At 40.9% G+C, this 19,161-nt stretch overlaps 1 protein-coding gene across 1 annotated transcript; it reads right to left on the bottom strand.

The window, feature by feature from the left end:
- Positions 1–3,163: 3,163 nt before the first annotated feature.
- On the bottom strand, positions 3,164–16,779 carry LOC139394686 (zinc finger protein 723-like). The gene is made up of 2 exons (XM_071142778.1): positions 16,194–16,779; positions 3,164–3,917 (listed from the first exon to the last, which is right to left on the bottom strand). The coding sequence occupies exons 1-2, from the start codon at positions 16,603–16,605 to the stop codon at positions 3,196–3,198; spliced, it is 1,134 nt and encodes a 377-aa protein (XP_070998879.1). The 5' UTR covers positions 16,606–16,779; the 3' UTR covers positions 3,164–3,195.
- Between the last annotated feature and the right edge of the window lie 2,382 nt (positions 16,780–19,161).

Below are 19,161 nucleotides of genomic sequence, written 5' to 3'. Positions count from 1 at the left end.
GTAGGGATGGTGCCAGATTTCCTCCAGACGTGACGCAATCGGGGGAGAAGGGCCTTGGTCAGGGAGGTGACCAAGAACCCGAGGGTCACTCTGACAGAGCTCCAGAGTTCCTCTGTGGAGATGGGAGAACCATCCAGAAGGACAACCATCTCTGCAGCACTCCACCAATCAGAAATGTATGGTAGAGTGGCCAGACGGAAGCCACTCCTCAGTAAAAGGCACATGACAGTCCGCTTGGAGTTTGCAGACTCTCATGAAAAACAAGATTCTCGGCTTGAATGCCAAGCGTCACGTCTGAAGGAAACCTGGCACCATCCCTACGGTGAAGCATGGTGGTAGCAGCATCATGCTGTGGGGGTGTTTTTCAACGGCAGGCACTGGGAGACTAGTCAGGATCAAGGCAAAGATGAACAGAGCAAAGTACAGAGAGATCCTTGATGAAAACCTGCTCTAGGGCACTCAGGACCTCAGACTGGGGACAAACGTTCACCTTCCAACAGGACAACGACCCTAAGTACACAGCCAAGACAACGCAGGCTTCGGGACAAGTCTCTGAATTTCCTTGAGTGGCCCAGCCAGAGCCCGGACTTGAACCCGATCGAAGACCTGCAAATAGATGTGCAGCGACACTCCCCTTCCAACCTGACAGAGCGTGAGAGGATCTGCAGAGAATGGGAGAAACTCTCCTAATACAGGTGTGCCTAGCTTGTAGCGTCATACCCAAGAAGACTCGAGGCTGTAATTGCTACCACAGGTGCTTCAACAAAGTACTGAATAAAGAGTCTGAATACTTATGTAAGTGTGATATTTCCATTTTGGAAAGTATTCAGACCCGATTGACTTTTTCCACATTTTCAGATTGCAGCCTTTACAGATTGCAGCCTTTACTCTAAAATATATAATATCGCTGTTTTCCTCTCATCAATCTACTCACAATACCCCATAAAAAAAAGCAAAAACAGGTTTTTAGAAATGTTAGAATATTTTTAAAAATGAAAAAAAACAGAAATATCAGACCCTTTGTATTCCATAGTATTCAGACCCATTTTCTATGAGACTCAAAGTTGAGCTCAGGTGCATCCTGTTTCCATTGATCATCCTTGAGATGTTTCTACAACTTGATTTCCTTCCAGCTATGGTAAATCCAATTAATTGGACATGATTTGGAAAGATACCATCTGGGGAAGGGTACCAACAAATGTCTACAGCATTGAAGGTCCTCAAGAACACCATCTCTGCAGCACTCCACCAATCAGAAATGTATGGTAGAGTGGCCAGACGGAAGCCACTCCTCAGTAAAAGGCACATGACAGTTTAAGTTTGGCCTCCATCATTCTGAAATGGAAGAAGTTTGGAACCACCAAGACTCTTCCTAGAGCTGGCCGCCCAGCCAAACTGAGCAATCAGGGGCAAAGTGCCTTGGTCAGGGAGGTGACCAAGAACCCGAGGGTCACTCTGACAGAGCTCCAGAGTTCCTGTGTGGAGATAGGATAAACTTCCAGAAGGACAACCATCTCTGCAGCACTCCACCAATCAGGCCTGTATGGTAGAGTGGCCAGACAGAAGCCACTCCTCAGTAAATGGCACATGACAGCTCTCTTGGAGTTTCCCAAAAGGCATCTAAAGGACTCTTCATGGAAATTCAACAAAGGGACACTCAAAGTCAACAGTTAATTCATCTTTATTGTCAGCTAGCTGGAGAGGTTCCAACCAACTCAATGCACCATAGTACACGTCTGTCAGGAGCTGTACAGGGGCAGTCCCGTTAGTTCTCGTATGTACTGCAGACAAGTTATATTTGTATGATTTAGCTTATTAATTATTCATAATTAATTAACGCTTGCACTCCTTTTAACGCCATTTTAACGCAAAACGTAGTACACTCTGTTTGTTACAGATTTTAGTTATGGAAACAGAAAACTGTATTGAGATCAAACGTTTCATCGATGAGAAAATGTGCAGAATGTTGGACAAAATCCATTTCACTCTATCATCTCCCACTCATCTTTCACTGGGCTTCCTCTCATCGCCATATTTGGTAGTGAGTAAAAAGTACATCCTGCTCCTCTCCTCTCTACCTAACGTCCCCTCACAGTCCCTTCAGTTTCCATTTAGTCCCGTTAGATTGGCTGCTCAGCCTACCTAAATTATCCCTCACCCATCATAGCCCTGCAAATTCCCAACCAATCAGAGCGCTTCGAAATGCGCATCTGGACACTACACCCGCACACTCAGGTCAGAGTGTTGTCGTTGTCCGAAGGGAGAAGACGCCAGTTTGTGAGGACTTTTTATTGTCGACAGTAACAGTAACACAAATGTCTGAATGTTGTGAGTGCATCGAAATATAAGCATTTCACTGTTGTATTCGGCGCATGTGACAAATAAACATAATACAATTTGATTTGATAGTTCAGACATACAGTACCAGTCAAAAGTTGGACACACTCACTAGTCATTCAAGGGTTTTTCTTAATTTGAACTATTTTCTACATTGTAGAATAATAATTAAGACATCACAACTATGAAATAACGCATATGGAATGTAGTAACCAACAAAGTGTGAAACAAATCTTCTTTTTTAAACGAGCTCCTTATAAGCACCAAAAACGCTGTTTTGACAACTGGCAATAAATCTACTGGGGGGAAATCAGGTTGAAACTGCTGTTGAAACTAACAACTAAAATAACACGTGGAAATGGGAGATATCTTTTGGAATTTTAAAATCTTTTATCTCACTGGTTAGATAATCTGCAGAAGACAGTCAGCTACATTTCGGAGTGATGCATTTAAATGTAGAGGTCCCCAGAACGAAGAGAAATGCAACACTTATTTGTCATCACTCATATCGAAATCACGTTGAAATCAATTGCGCGAGAGAGGGGGGTATGAGGTTGCGCATCCTGATTAAACGAACAGCTCTAAAACCACATGGAATCTGGGTTTAATGTGTACATCACTGGTTAGAGGACAACTTGCGGTAAACAGCTAGATACATTTTGAAGTGTTGCATTTTAATTCAAGTGGATCACCGACGAGATAAGTATAACGCAACACTTTTTGTTAATCACATAAATAGTACTCTTTCATTTCAGAACCTGGACTTTTCACCTGATGTGGCTAATATCCATATCATGATGAAATCAATAGATCAGGGGACAAACGTTTAGGGTTCTACATTGTGACATTTTATTGATATCATGGAACAACTCCTTCATGTATTTTCTGATGTCTAATCAGAGATCTTTTACCAGAGTATCTCTTCCCACATTGATCACAGCTATACGATTTCTCTCCTGTGTGTGTTTTCTGGTGTGCAGTCAGCTTGCTAGATGAAACAAAACTCTTCCCACATTGATCACAGCTATAACATTTATCTCCTGTGTGTGGTCTCTGGTGTACAGTCAGTTGGCTAGATGAAACAAAACTCTTCCCACATTGATCACAGCTATAAGGTTTCTCTCCCGTGTGAATTCTTTGGTGTGTTTTCAGGCTGCTTGGAACATTAAAACTCTTCCCACAGTCAGTGCAGCTATAAGGTTTCTCTCCCGTGTGAATTCTTTGGTGTGTTTTCAGGCTGCTTGGAACATTAAAACTCTTCCCACAGTCAGTGCATCTATAAGGTTTCTCTCCCGTGTGAATTCTCTGGTGTCTTTTCAGGCTGCTTAGATCAGTAAATCTCTTCCCACATTGATCACAGCTATAAGGTTTCTCTCCTGTATGGATTCTCTGATGTCTTTTGAGGTCTGCTGAAGAGGTGAATCTCTTCCCACAGTCAGAGCAGCGGTGAGGTTTCTTCCCTGTGCGTTTACGCTTCTGTTTATTGAGATGTTCTGATGCGGAAAAACTCTCCTCTGCCTCTTCAGCTTCATGATGTTGTTGAGGCTCCCCAGAGGATCCACGATCGTCACGTCTCTCTCCTGTGTGAACAACAAAAACAAAGTCAGACAGAAGGTTAAAAGGCCCACAACAGAAATCCACCGTTTATTTTAGCTGAAAGGCCTCATGCCCATGATGTTGTGTACAAACTTGTTTGACAATTGTCTTAAAAAGACCAGTCAAGCAACAATAGCCATATTTAGTCTTATTTTCTTCACCTTAGTAGTAAAGTGGATGATTTTAGGCTAGAAATACGTTTTTAAAGTTGCTGAAATCCTAAGCAGTGTGCCAGACGACTTTTTGATCACCAATATAGGCCCCATTCTGTGTTTGCTAAAATTGCCCCACAAGGGCCGATGCACACACAATTTGGTTGCAGAAACTCCTCCCTGCTAATGAGGAAACCACTAGTTATGGATGTAGTATATCTGGTAATGAGGAAACCACTAGTTATGGATGTAGTATATCTGGTAATGAGGAAACCACTAGTTATGGATGTAGTATATCTGGTAATGAGGAAACCACTAGTTATGGATGTAGTATAACTGCTAATGAGGAAACCACTAGTTATGGATGTAGTATATCTGGTAATGAGGAAACCACTAGTTATGGACGTAGTATATCTGCTAATGAGGAAACCACTAGTTATGGATGTAGTATATCTGGTAATGAGGAAACCACTAGTTATGGATGTAGTATGTCTGGTAATGAGGAAACCACTAGTTATGGATGTAGTATATCTGGTAATGAGGAAACCACTAGTTATGGACGTAGTATATCTGGTAATGAGGAAACCACTAGTTATGGATGTAGTATATCTGCTAATGAGGAAACCACTAGTTATGGATGTAGTATATCTGGTAATGAGGAAACCACTAGTTATGGATGTAGTATATCTGCTAATGAGGAAACCACTAGTTATGGATGTAGTACTGTATATCTGCATATATCTGTATATCTGAAACTCACATTAAGCTCTGTGTCTATTCATTAATTCACCACCGTTAATTAATGACATAGCCTGTGCTTATGAGTGCATTTCACACTACTTTTGGATTATAATTGTAATATAGTGTGTTATTGTCACAAATCAACTGCTTTATACTTTAAAAAAACACTTCAACTTCAACCAGTAAAATGCTCATTGGCTAGTTTACCAGCCTGTTTATACATTGGATAAAAGCTTTGCTACCAGCCTGTCAATGAGCGTTTAGCATTCAAGCTAACAGCTTTGCTACATGGTATCAAACACTGTGATTAGGTATTTTACAACTTTCACAACCAAATATGTGACCCGCCGTCTCTATTCAGTCTTATGTAGCAACCTTTTCAATGGTGTTTATTTTATACATTGGATAAAAGTACAGAGCTTCTACATGGTATCAAACACTGTGATTGGAGGAAAACATGAGGAAGTAATGACTCAGAGCTTCTACATGGTATCAAACACTGTGATTGGAGGAAAACATGAGGAAGTAATGACTCAGAGCTTCTACATGGTATCATACACTGTGATTGGAGGAAAACATGAGGAAGTAATGACTCAGAGCTTCTACATGGTATCATACACTGTGATTGGAGGAAAACATGAGTAATATCACACACTGTGATTGGAGGAAAACATGAGGAAGTAATGACTCAGAGCTTCTACATGGTATCAAACACTGTGATTGGAGGAAAACATGAGGAAGTAATGACTCAGAGCTTCTACATGGTATCAAACACTGTGATTGGAGGAAAACATGAGGAAGTAATGACTCAGAGCTTCTACATGGTTATCATACACTGTGATTGGAGGAAAACATGAGGAAGTAATGACTCAGAGCTTCTACATGGTATCAAACACTGTGATTGGAGGAAAACATGAGGAAGTAATGACTCAGAGCTTCTACATGGTATCAAACACTGTGATTGGAGGAAAACATGAGGAAGTAATGACTCAGAGCTTCTACATGGTATCATACACTGTGATTGGAGGAAACATGAGGAAGTAATGACTCAGAGCTTCTACATGGTATCATACACTGTGATTGGAGGAAACATGAGGAAGTAATGACTCAGAGCTTCTACATGGTATCATACACTGTGATTGGAGGAAAACATGAGGAAGTAATGACTCAGAGCTTCTACATGGTATCAAACACTGTGATTGGAGGAAAACATGAGGAAGTAATGACTCAGAGCTTCTACATGGTATCATACACTGTGATTGGAGGAAAACATGAGGAAGTAATGACTCAGAGCTTCTACATGGTATCATACACTGTGATTGGAGGAAAACATGAGGAAGTAATGACTCAGAGCTTCTACATGGTATCAAACACTGTGATTGGAGGAAAACATGAGGAAGTAATGACTCAGAGCTTCTACATGGTATCAAACACTGTGATTGGAGGAAAACATGAGGAAGTAATGACTCAGAGCTTCTACATGGTATCAAACACTGTGATTGGAGGAAAACATGAGGAAGTAATGACTCAGAGCTTCTACATGGTATCAAACACTGTGATTGGAGGAAAACATGAGGAAGTAATGACTCAGAGCTTCTACATGGTATCAAACACTGTGATTGGAGGAAAACATGAGGAAGTAATGACTCAGAGCTTCTACATGGTATCAAACACTGTGATTGGAGGAAAACATGAGGAAGTAATGACTCAGAGCTTCTACATGGTATCAAACACTGTGATTGGAGGAAAACATGAGGAAGTAATGACTCAGAGCTTCTACATGGTATCAAACACTGTGATTGGAGGAAAACATGAGGAAGTAATGACTCAGAGCTTCTACATGGTATCAAACACTGTGATTGGAGGAAAACATGAGGAAGTAATGACTCAGAGCTTCTACATGGTATCAAACACTGTGATTGGAGGAAAACATGAGGAAGTAATGACTCAGAGCTTCTACATGGTTATCATACACTGTGATTGGAGGAAAACATGAGGAAGTAATGACTCAGAGCTTCTACATGGTATCATACACTGTGATTGGAGGAAACATGAGGAAGTAATGACTCAGAGCTTCTACATGGTATCATACACTGTGATTGGAGGAAAACATGAGGAAGTAATGACTCAGAGCTTCTAAATGGTATCATACACTGTGATTGGAGGAAAACATGAGGAAGTAATGACTCAGAGCTTCTACATGGTATCAAACACTGTGATTGGAGGAAAACATGAGGAAGTAATGACTCAGAGCTTCTAAATGGTATCATACACTGTGATTGGAGGAAACATGAGGAAGTAATGACTCAGAGCTTCTACATGGTATCATACACTGTGATTGGAGGAAAACATGAGGAAGTAATGACTCAGAGCTTCTACATGGTATCAAACACTGTGATTGGAGGAAAACATGAGGAAGTAATGACTCAGAGCTTCTAAATGGTATCATACACTGTGATTGGAGGAAACATGAGGAAGTAATGACTCAGAGCTTCTACATGGTATCATACACTGTGATTGGAGGAAAACATGAGGAAGTAATGACTCAGAGCTTCTACGTGGTATCAAACACTGTGATTGGAGGAAAACATGAGGAAGTAATGACTCTGAGCTTCTAAATAGCGTATCAAACACTGTGATTGGAGGAAAACATGAGGAAGTAATGACTCTGAGCTTCTAAATAGCGTATCAAACACTGTGATTGGAGGAAAACATGAGGAAGTAATGACTCAGAGCTTCTACATGGTTATCATACACTGTGATTGGAGGAAAACATGAGGAAGTAATGACTCAGAGCTTCTACATGGTATCATACACTGTGATTGGAGGAAAACATGAGGAAGTAATGACTCAGAGGTTCGACATGGTTATCACACACTGTGATTGGAGGAAAACATGAGGAAGTAATGACTCAGAGCTTCTACATGGTATCATACACTGTGATTGGAGGAAACATGAGGAAGTAATGTAGATTTAAAACATTACATTTAGAATCCCATTCAGGACAAAGGGGCATTCTAACATTTTTCTGTGGTTTTCACCCATTAAATCATTGAGAAACATATATTTAGAAAAGGAATACTTTCACCAAATTAACAGTATTTATCTCACCAGGTTCCCCCATTAGGCAAACCATTAACAGTATTTATCTCACCAGGTTCCCCCATTAGGCAAACCATTAACAGTATTTATCTCACCAGGTTTCCCCATTAGGCAAACCATTAACAGTATTTATCTCACCAGGTTCCCCCATTAGGCAAACCATTAACAGTATTTATCTCACCAGGTTCCCCCATTAGGCAAACCATTAACAGTATTTATCTCACCAAGTTCCCCCAAACCATTAACAGTATTTATCTCACCAGGTTCCCCCATTAGGCAAACCATTAACAGTATTTATCTCACCAGGTTCCCCCATTAGGCAAACCATTAACAGTATTTATCTCACCAGGTTCCCCCATTAGGCAAACCATTAACAGTATTTATCTCACCAGGTTTCCCCATTAGGCAAACCATTAACAGTATTTATCTCACCAGGTTCCCCCATTAGGCAAACCATTAACAGTATTTATCTCACCAGGTTCCCCCATTAGGCAAACCATTAACAGTATTTATCTCACCAAGTTCCCCCAAACCATTAACAGTATTTATCTCACCAGGTTCCCCCATTAGGCAAACCATTAACAGTATTTATCTCACCAGGTTCCCCCATTAGGCAAACCATTAACAGTATTTATCTCACCAGGTTCCCCCATTAGGCAAACCATTAACAGTATTTATCTCACCAGGTTCCCCCATTAGGCAAACCATTAACAGTATTTATCTCACCAGGTTCCCCCATTAGGCAAACCATTAACAGTATTTATCTCACCAAGTTCCCCCAAACCATTAACAGTATTTATCTCACCAGGTTCCCCCATTAGGCAAACCATTAACAGTATTTATCTCACCAGGTTCCCCCATTAGGCAAACCATTAACAGTATTTATCTCACCAGGTTCCCCCATTAGGCAAACCATTAACAGTATTTATCTCACCAGGTTCCCCCATTAGGCAAACCATTAACAGTATTTATCTCACCAGGTTCCCCCATTAGGCAAACCATTAACAGTATTTATCTCACCAGGTTCCCCCATTAGGCAAACCATTAACAGTATTTATCTCACCAGGTTCCCCCATTAGGCAAACCATTAACAGTATTTATCTCACCAGGTTCCCCCATTAGGCAAACCATTAACAGTATTTATCTCACCAGGTTCCCCCATTAGGCAAACCATTAACAGTATTTATCTCACCAGGTTCCCCCATTAGGCAAACCATTAACAGTATTTATCTCACCAGGTTCCCCCATTAGGCAAACCATTAACAGTATTTATCTCACCAGGTTCCCCCATTAGGCAAACCATTAACAGTATTTATCTCACCAGGTTCCCCCATTAGGCAAACCATTAACAGTATTTATCTCACCAGGTTCCCCCATTAGGCAAATCATTAACAGTATTTATCTCACCAGGTTCCCCCATTAGGCAAACCATTAACAGTATTTATCTCACCAGGTTCCCCCATTAGGCAAACCATTAACAGTATTTATCTCACCAGGTTCCCCCATTAGGCAAACCATGAACAGTATTTATCTCACCAGGTTCCCCCATTAGGCAAACCATGAACAGTATTTATCTCACCAGGTTCCCCCATTAGGCAAACCATGAACAGTATTTATCTCACCAGGTTCCCCCATTAGGCAAACCATGAACAGTATTTATCTCACCAGGTTCCCCCATTAGGCAAACCATTAACAGTATTTATCTCACCAGGTTCCCCCATTAGGCAAACCATTAACAGTATTTATCTCACCAGGTTCCCCCATTAGGCAAACCATTAACAGTATTTATCTCACCAGGTTCCCCCATTAGGCAAACCATTAACAGTATTTATCTCACCAGGTTCCCCCATTAGGCAAACCATTAACAGTATTTATCTCACCAGGTTCCCCCATTAGGCAAACCATTAACAGTATTTATCTCACCAGGTTCCCCCATTAGGCAAACCATTAACAGTATTTATCTCACCAGGTTCCCCCATTAGGCAAACCATTAACAGTATTTATCTCACCAGGTTCCCCCATTAGGCAAACCATTAACAGTATTTATCTCACCAGGTTCCCCCATTAGGCAAACAGTATTACATTGTCTATTGCTGTATATCTTCAGTGCTGCTCTTTGTTCACGCCCATTTATCATCCTTCACACCCTCTAGAGCCTTAGACCCGCCCATCTCTCAAAGAGTTCACATTGGAACATGAGAATGTGGCCATGTGATAAAACAGTGAGGCTTAAAAAAAACAAAGATGTCAACAATAAAATACTTTATTAACTTCAAGTAGATTACAATTACGAGTGTAGCGAAATGCTTGAACATGTGAATGTGGCCATGTGCAGTGAGGTAGTGCTTAAAAAAACAAAGAAAATATCAACAATAAAGGCCTTTATATCACAAGTTGCGTTTCACTATGTTGGATCGAAGGTTACTACGTATGTAACCACGGTTACGTTTCACTATATTGGATCGAAGGTTACTACGTATGTCACCACGGTTACGTTTCACTATATTGGATCGAAGATTACTACGTATGTAACCACGGTTACGTTTCACTATATTGGATCGAAGGTTACTTCGTATGTAACCACGGTTACGTTTCACTATATTGGATCGAAGGTTACTTCGTATGTAACCACGGTTACGTTTCACTATATTGGATCGAAGGTTACTACGTATGTAACCACGGTTACGTTTCACTATATTGGATCGAAGGTTACTACGTATGTAACCACGGTTACGTTTTACTATATTGGATCGAAGGTTACTACGTATGTAACCACGGTTACGTTTCACTATATTGGATCGAAGGTTACTACGTATGTAACCACGGTTACGTTTCACTATATTGGATCGAAGGTTACTACGTATGTAACCACGGTTACGTTTCACTATATTGGATCGAAGGTTACTACGTATGTAACCACGGTTACGTTTCACTATATTGGATCGAAGGTTACTTCGTATGTAACCACGGTTACGTTTCACTATATTGGATCGAAGGTTACTACGTATGTAACCACGGTTACGTTTCACTATATTGGATCGAAGGTTACTACGTATGTAACCACGGTTACGTTTCACTATATTGGATCGAAGGTTACTACGTATGTAACCACGGTTACGTTTCACTATATTGGATCGAAGGTTACTACGTATGTAACCACGGTTACGTTTTACTATATTGGATCGAAGGTTACTACGTATGTAACCACGGTTACGTTTCACTATATTGGATCGAAGGTTACTACGTATGTAACCACGGTTACGTTTCACTATATTGGATCGAAGGTTACTACGTATGTAACCACGGTTACGTTTCACTATATTGAATCGAAGGTTACTACGTATGTAACCACGGTTACGTTTCACTATATTGGATCGAAGGTTACTACGTATGTAACCACGGTTACGTTTCACTATATTGGATCGAAGGTTACTACGTATGTAACCACGGTTACGTTTCACTATATTGGATCGAAGGTTACTACGTATGTAACCACGGTTACGTTTCACTATATTGGATCGAAGGTTACTACGTATGTAACCACGGTTACTTTTCACTATATTGAATCGAAGGTTACTACGTATGTAACCACGGTTACGTTTCACTATATTGAATCGAAGGTTACTACGCATGTAACCACGGTTACGTTTCACTATATTGAATCGAAGGTTACTACGTATGTAACCACGGTTACGTTTCACTATATTGGATCGAAGGTTACTACTTATGTAACCACGGTTACGTTTCACTATATTGCCCGCCCCTCCTCTTGAGTGCTCCACTCACTGCGTGCGGTTGATCTGTATCTTCCAGTATTTGTCGTACTGGTGTTTTGTTAGCGGTACACTACGACTGTGTGTGGTTTGTCGTACTGGTGTTTTGTTAGCGTTACACTACGACCCTCCGTGTGGTTTGTCGTACAGGTGATTTGTTAGCGGTACACTACGACCCTCCGTGTGGTTTGTCGTACTGGTGTTTTGTTAGCGTTACACTACGACCCTCCGTGTGGTTTGTCGTACTGGTGTTTTGTTAGCGTTACACTACGACTCCGTGTGGTTTGTCGTACTGGTGTTTTGTTAGCGTTACACTACGACTGCGTGTCACTCCCCAGCAGTGGAGATACGACCTGTCAATGGGGACCCAGGCACTCAGGGCGCCATAGGAGAGGCGGGCCCCGGCAAGACCCCTGACCCACCCTTCCCAGGCCTCGGCCACTTCTCCCAGTCTCAAAGCACAAATTATGAGGAGGGTGTGGAGTTCCCCTGAGGTATTGTCCACAATGCTCGAGGGGTTCCGACTCCAATTCCGGTGCTGGCCCCCGTCCTTCAGGGGACTTCGTGTCACCTCAGTGGTCGACCCCCCGAAGAAAACCCTGCGGCTGGAGATCTCCTGACGGCCCCAGATGGTGAACAGTTTATTTAGTAATAACCTGGTAAATCTAGACTGTTGAATGGTCCCAGATGGTGAACAGTTTATTTAGTAATAACCTGGTAAATCTAGACTGTTGAATGGTCCCAGATGGTGAACAGTTTATTTAGAAGTAATAACCTGGTAAATCTAGACTGTTGAATGGTCCCAGATGGTGAACAGTTTATTTAGTAATAACCTGGTAAATCTAGACTGTTGAATGGTCCCAGATGGTGAACAGTTTATTTAGAAGTAATAACCTGGTAAATCTAGACTGTTGAATGGTCCCAGATGGTGAACAGTTTATTTAGTAATAACCTGGTAAATCTAGACTGTTGAATGGTCCCAGATGGTGAACAGTTTATTTAGAAGTAATAACCTGGTAAATCTAGACTGTTGAATGGTCCCAGATGGTGAACAGTTTATTTAGAAGTAATAACCTGGTAAATCTAGACTGTTGAATGGTCCCAGATGGTGAACAGTTTATTTAGTAATAACCTGGTAAATCTAGACTGTTGAATGGTCCCAGATGGTGAACAGTTTATTTAGTAATAACCTGGTAAATCTAGACTGTTGAATGGTCCCAGATGGTGAACAGTTTATTTAGTAATAACCTGGTAAATCTAGACTGTTGAATGGTCCCAGATGGTGAACAGTTTATTTAGTAATAACCTGGTAAATCTAGACTGTTGAATGGTCCCAGATGGTGAACAGTTTATTTAGTAATAACCTGGTAAATCTAGACTGTTGAATGGTCCCAGATGGTGAACAGTTTATTTAGAAGTAATAACCTGGTAAATCTAGACTGTTGAATGGTCCCAGATGGTGAACAGTTTATTTAGTAATAACCTGGTAAATCTAGACTGTTGAATGGTCCCAGATGGTGAACAGTTTATTTAGAAGTAATAACCTGGTAAATCTAGACTGTTGAATGGTCCCAGATGGTGAACAGTTTATTTAGAAGTAATAACCTGGTAAATCTAGACTGTTGAATGGTCCCAGATGGTGAACAGTTTATTTAGTAATAACCTGGTAAATCTAGACTGTTGAATGGTCCCAGATGGTGAACAGTTTATTTAGAAGTAATAACCTGGTAAATCTAGACTGTTGAATGGTCCCAGATGGTGAACAGTTTATTTAGTAATAACCTGGTAAATCTAGACTGTTGAATGGTCCCAGATGGTGAACAGTTTATTTAGTAATAACCTGGTAAATCTAGACTGTTGAATGGTCCCAGATGGTGAACAGTTTATTTAGTAATAACCTGGTAAATCTAGACTGTTGAATGGTCCCAGATGGTGAACAGTTTATTTAGTAATAACCTGGTAGATCTAGACTGTTGAATGGTCCCAGATGGTGAACAGTTTATTTAGTAATAACCTGGTAAATCTAGACTGTTGAATGGTCCCAGATGGTGAACAGTTTATTTAGAAGTAATAACCTGGTAAATCTAGACTGTTGAATGGTCCCAGATGGTGAACAGTTTATTTAGTAATAACCTGGTAAATCTAGACTGTTGAATGGTCCCAGATGGTGAACAGTTTATTTAGAAGTAATAACCTGGTAAATCTAGACTGTTGAATGGTCCCAGATGGTGAACAGTTTATTTAGAAGTAATAACCTGGTAAATCTAGACTGTTGAATGGTCCCAGATGGTGAACAGTTTATTTAGTAATAACCTGGTAAATCTAGACTGTTGAATGGTCCCAGATGGTGAACAGTTTATTTAGAAGTAATAACCTGGTAAATCTAGACTGTTGAATGGTCCCAGATGGTGAACAGTTTATTTAGTAATAACCTGGTAAATCTAGACTGTTGAATGGTCCCAGATGGTGAACAGTTTATTTAGTAATAACCTGGTAAATCTAGACTGTTGAATGGTCCCAGATGGTGAACAGTTTATTTAGTAATAACCTGGTAAATCTAGACTGTTGAATGGTCCCAGATGGTGAACAGTTTATTTAGTAATAACCTGGTAGATCTAGACTGTTGAATGGTCCCAGATGGTGAACAGTTTATTTAGTAATAACCTGGTAAATCTAGACTGTTGAATGGTCCCAGATGGTGAACAGTTTATTTAGTAATAACCTGGTAAATCTAGACTGTTGAATGGTCCCAGATGGTGAACAGTTTATTTAGTAATAACCTGGTAAACCTGGTAAACAGTTCCTGTTTTTTGGCCTGGTGGTAGATCAGTCAACGTGCCCTTGAGCAGGGCATTGACCCTGGATGCTTCTGTGTGTCTCTCTGAATGGGAATCTGTTGGATGACTGGTATGGTGTAGTTGTTGGATGGGAGTCTGTTGGATGACTGGTATGGTGTAGTTGTTGAATGGGAGTCTGTTGGATGACTGGTATGGTGTCGTTGTTGGATGGGAGTCTGTTGGATGACTGGTATGGTGTAGTTGTTGAATGGGAGTCTGTTGGATGACTGGTATGGTGTAGTTGTTGGATGGGAGTCTGTTGGATGACTGGTATGGTGTCGTTGTTGGATGGGAGTCTGTTGGATGACTGGTATGGTGTAGTTGTTGAATGGGAGTCTGTTGGATGACTGGTATGGTGTAGTTGTTGGATGGGAGTCTGTTGGATGACTGGTATGGTGTAGTTGTTGGATGGGAGTCTGTTGGATGACTGGTATGGTGTCGTTATTGAGCGGCTTCACTGCAAGTATATTGTATGTTTCGAATATTCAATAAAAGAATAAAAAAACATTTAATGCAGTTCCACATGTGAACTTACAGGGACAGAAGACTTTATACGCTGAATGATATGATCCCTTGTTAAATCCAGTCCAATCAGTGGTGAATGAAGTGGAAGACACAATTAGCATCTTATGCCAGGTGGACCACTAAACGACTGTCAAAATCCACCGCTGAGCATATTTTGTGCAGATAAAAATCAAACCTGTTTGAAAATATCAGGACGTCTGGGACTGCTCAAAGACGGGATCAGTAGCCCTCAGATTGTGTCTCTGACCAGCTCACATTAAACGAGTGTCGGTGACGGCCGCACACCCTGAGTAGGCAACGACACAGTGACTTTGTCCCAATCACAAAAACTTGTCAAAGACAGCTAAATCGGGGCCAAAATCATGTAGGGTACACGCCCCTTCTTGGACTGCGCCATCCCCACAGCCTCATCAATGGATTAGTCCACTGAGACAGGCGTGAATCAGACAAGGTGTCTCTTGTGCGATAAAACATGTATATAATTTGCGACTGCTTGACAAGAAAGATCTTGCTCGACCAAAAGCCTGTCGACCAAAACAATCGACCAGCTGACTGAACGGGGTCAGACATTATATCATTATGACATCATAATAGCCATTGGTTCCTGAAGAATATAACTTAGAAATGCCTCAAATGATTCAACTGTATTTCCCCATCAGAAACCAAAACATGAGCTCCTATAACGCCACTGTTGGTAAATTAACACGGTATAGCCTCAATCTGGTTAAAACTATCATTATGACATCATGGTTGAATTCTAGAATATACTGTATAGCCTCGGAATCTGGTTAAAACTATCATTATGACATCATGGATGAATTCTAGAATATACTATATAGCCTAGAAACCTGGTTAAAACTATCATTATGACACCACGGATGAATTCTAGAATATACTATATAGTCTAGAAATCTGGTTAAACTATAATTATGACATCATGGATGAATTCTAGAATATACTGTATAGCCTCGGAATCTGGTTAAAACTATCATTATGACCTCATGGACGGCCAGTCCTAAATAATTTATAGGTCCAAATATGGATGAAGCAACTGCTGATTTCCCCTTTACCACCACACATCAGTTCAACAACTGCAGAGTTTGTGCCTCTGTTTTTAAGACAGTACTTACTAGTGTTAATCAGGGAATGGTTTCTCAAAACCATCTTACGGCTAAGTTCATCATTTGAACCATTGGACGCCTTAAGATGCCTTTGGGAATCCGGGCCCAGATATCCAGTTTCCTTCTCTTCTTCCTCCTCCTTTTTCGACGTGACAGTCATCTCCTCCTCTTTCTCTTCCTCCTCTTCTTTTACAGTAACATCCTCCTCCTCTTTCACTCTGAACGCGTATTCCTCGTCTTTCACTGAAACGTCTTTCTCTTCTTCTTTCACTGTAACAGCCTCACCCTCTACTCGTTTTTGTATTGTAACAGCCTCCTCTTCCTCCTCCTCTTTGACGACAATGTTCAGCCCCAGATCTTCTTTCTCCGTCCAGCAGACCTCCTCTTCTTTATCAGGAGGAGAGTAGTTTAGTGAACTCATGGTCGGGATGTTAGCTAGCTATGCTAATGCTAACTTAACAAGCCCGCTAGCTGACTAACAACAACACCGTAAATATGAAATTAAATGGGATAACGAACTAAACGACAGAAGTTGATTTAAAACACAGTGGCAAATATACACGAAAGCATCTAAAGAGCTTTAGTGGTTCGTCTGTTTTGTCTATCAAGCTACCGAGGTGTCTGACTAACTGTTGTTGCTGTTGAAAGAAGAGTTCCGTCCACTAGATTATACGTCACACTAACAGCATCGCCTTAAATTCCACATCACCGTATGCTGACTGGAGTGGGAAAAATATCACAGTAAAATATTGTTATGACTATAACATTTGTTGTCACCTTCAATTATTGCACATTTTCTTATAAAAAAATATATTTTAACACTGTCTGCTGAGGCAAATTTGCCAAACTCCTAAACTTGGAAGAGCCTTTTGTGAAAAATGTGAGCTGCTGTCTAATGATAATTATATGTTTCAGAGTGCATTTGAAATATTCAGCTTGCAATAAGAACTATGTTGATTGTAAGATATAAAAAAACATGAACTTTCCTACTAAAAGAAGAAGGGAAGTAAAGACATGACCTTGTTATTTCTAGCAGCTTGAAGGCTGGAGGAAGAGAGAGGAGCGAGGGACAGGGACAGAGGGTATAAGGCTGGTGGGAGAGAGAGGAGCGAGGGACAGAGGCTATAAGGCTGGTGGGAGAGAGAGGAGCGAGGGACAGAGGCTGGTGGGAGAGAGAGGAGCAAGGGACAGGGACAGAGGGTATAAGGCTGGTGGGAGAGAGAGGAGCGAGGGACAGGGACAGACGGTATAATGGTGCACTTAGAAATAGAACTTGAGGTTTGCTCACAGTGTTTGATGACTCACCAGGTTCATGGTTTCTCTAGGCTGTGACTCACTCTGTCTCATTCCCAACCTATGCGACTGCAGACGGGAAGAGGCTGCTTCTAACTGTCAGATGGAAGCCACTCCTCACTAAAAGGCACATGAAAGCCTCACTTGGAGTTTGCCAAACGGCACCGAAAAGACTCTGATGAGTCATGATAAAAAAAGATTCTCTGGGCTGATGAAACCAAGATTGAACTCTTTGCCCTGAATGCCAAGCGTCACATCTGGAGGAAACCTGGCACCATCCCTACGGTGAAGCATGGTGGTGGCATCATCATGCTGTGGGGATGTTTTTCAGCGCCAGGGACTGGGAGACTAGTCAGGATCGAGGGTAAGATGAACGGAGAAAAGTCCAGAGAGATCCTTGATGAAATCCTTTTCCAGAGCGCTCGGGACATCAGACTTGGGCAAATGTTCCCTTTTCATCAGAACAACGGCCCTAAGGACACAGCCAAGACAACACAGGAGTGGCATCGGGACAAGTCTCTGAATGTCCTTGAGTAGCCCAGCCAGGACCCGGACTTGAACAGAAAATAGCTGTGCAGTGACACTCTCCATCCAACCTGACAGAGGTTGAGAGGATCTGCAGAGTAGAATGGGAGAAACTCCCCAAATACAGATGTGCCAAACTTGTAGTGTCATACCAAAGAAGACTCGAGGCTATAATCTCTGCCAAAGGTGCTTCAACAAAGTACTGAGTAAAGGGTCTGAATACTTATGTAAATGTCATATTTCATTTTTTATTTTTTATAAATGAGCAAAAAAATATAAAAAAAATCAGTGTTTGCTTTGTCATTATGGGGTATTGTGATGTCATTATGGTGTATTGTGATGTCATTATGGGGTATTGTGATGTCATTATGGTGTATTTTGTGTAGATTGATGAGGATTATGAATATTTTTTAATCCATTTTAGAATAATTAGTTGATTAATAAGACCCAATTAGAATAATAACATATATGTGAAAAAAGTATATTTATGTATATATATATATATATTTATTATATTTATGATATTTCAAGAGGTCTGAATACTTTCCAAACGCACTGGACATAGCATAAATGCTCAGTCTCTAACGGTGCATCTCTGAGCTAAGGTTAACTCAATCATTTAATGCTAAAGACATCAATATTAGCTCCTTGTTCCTCAGCCTTAATAATAGTTGCATAATGGTAAACCTGGACACTTGCATCTTATAGTATTCTGAGTGGTGACGATAGACTCACAACCTTGGCTACACCCACTGGATTCTATTACGGGCCCTAAACCTAGACACTTGCATCTTATAGTATTCTGAGTGGTGACGATAGACTCACAACCTTGGCTATACCCACTGGATTCTATTACGGGCCCTAAACCTAGACACTTGCATCTTATAGTATTCTGAGTGGTGACGATAGACTCACAACCTTGGCTATACCCACTGGATTCTATTACGGGCCCTAAACCTAGACACTTGCATCTTATAGTATTCTGAGTGGTGACGATAGACTCACAACCTTGGCTATACCCACTGGATTCTATTACGGGCCCTATAGCATTCACATGGTAATGGAGTCAGATTGATGATTGTAGTTTATTATTATTCAACATCATTATTACACTGCAAAATGGAGACCCCTCAAAAACTAATATGAGGATAAAAAAACT

The sequence above is a fragment of the Oncorhynchus clarkii genome, unplaced genomic scaffold (genome assembly GCF_045791955.1).
Source record: "Oncorhynchus clarkii lewisi isolate Uvic-CL-2024 unplaced genomic scaffold, UVic_Ocla_1.0 unplaced_contig_449_pilon_pilon, whole genome shotgun sequence".
In the NCBI taxonomy this organism is placed as follows: Eukaryota; Metazoa; Chordata; class Actinopteri; order Salmoniformes; family Salmonidae; genus Oncorhynchus; species Oncorhynchus clarkii.
This window is presented reverse-complemented; position numbering and strand designations above follow the sequence as displayed.

What these genes read in the sequence shown, in the direction of transcription:
- LOC139394686 (XM_071142778.1), bottom strand. Translation starts at nt 16,605, where the DNA reads ATGAGTTCACTAAACTACTCTCCTCCTGATAAAGAAGAGGAGGTCTGC. An exon ending in CCATTCCCTGATTAACACTA is followed by an intron (nt 3,918 to 16,193) that starts GTAAGTACTGTC and finishes TTGTTCACACAG; the next exon opens with GAGAGAGACGTGACGATCGT.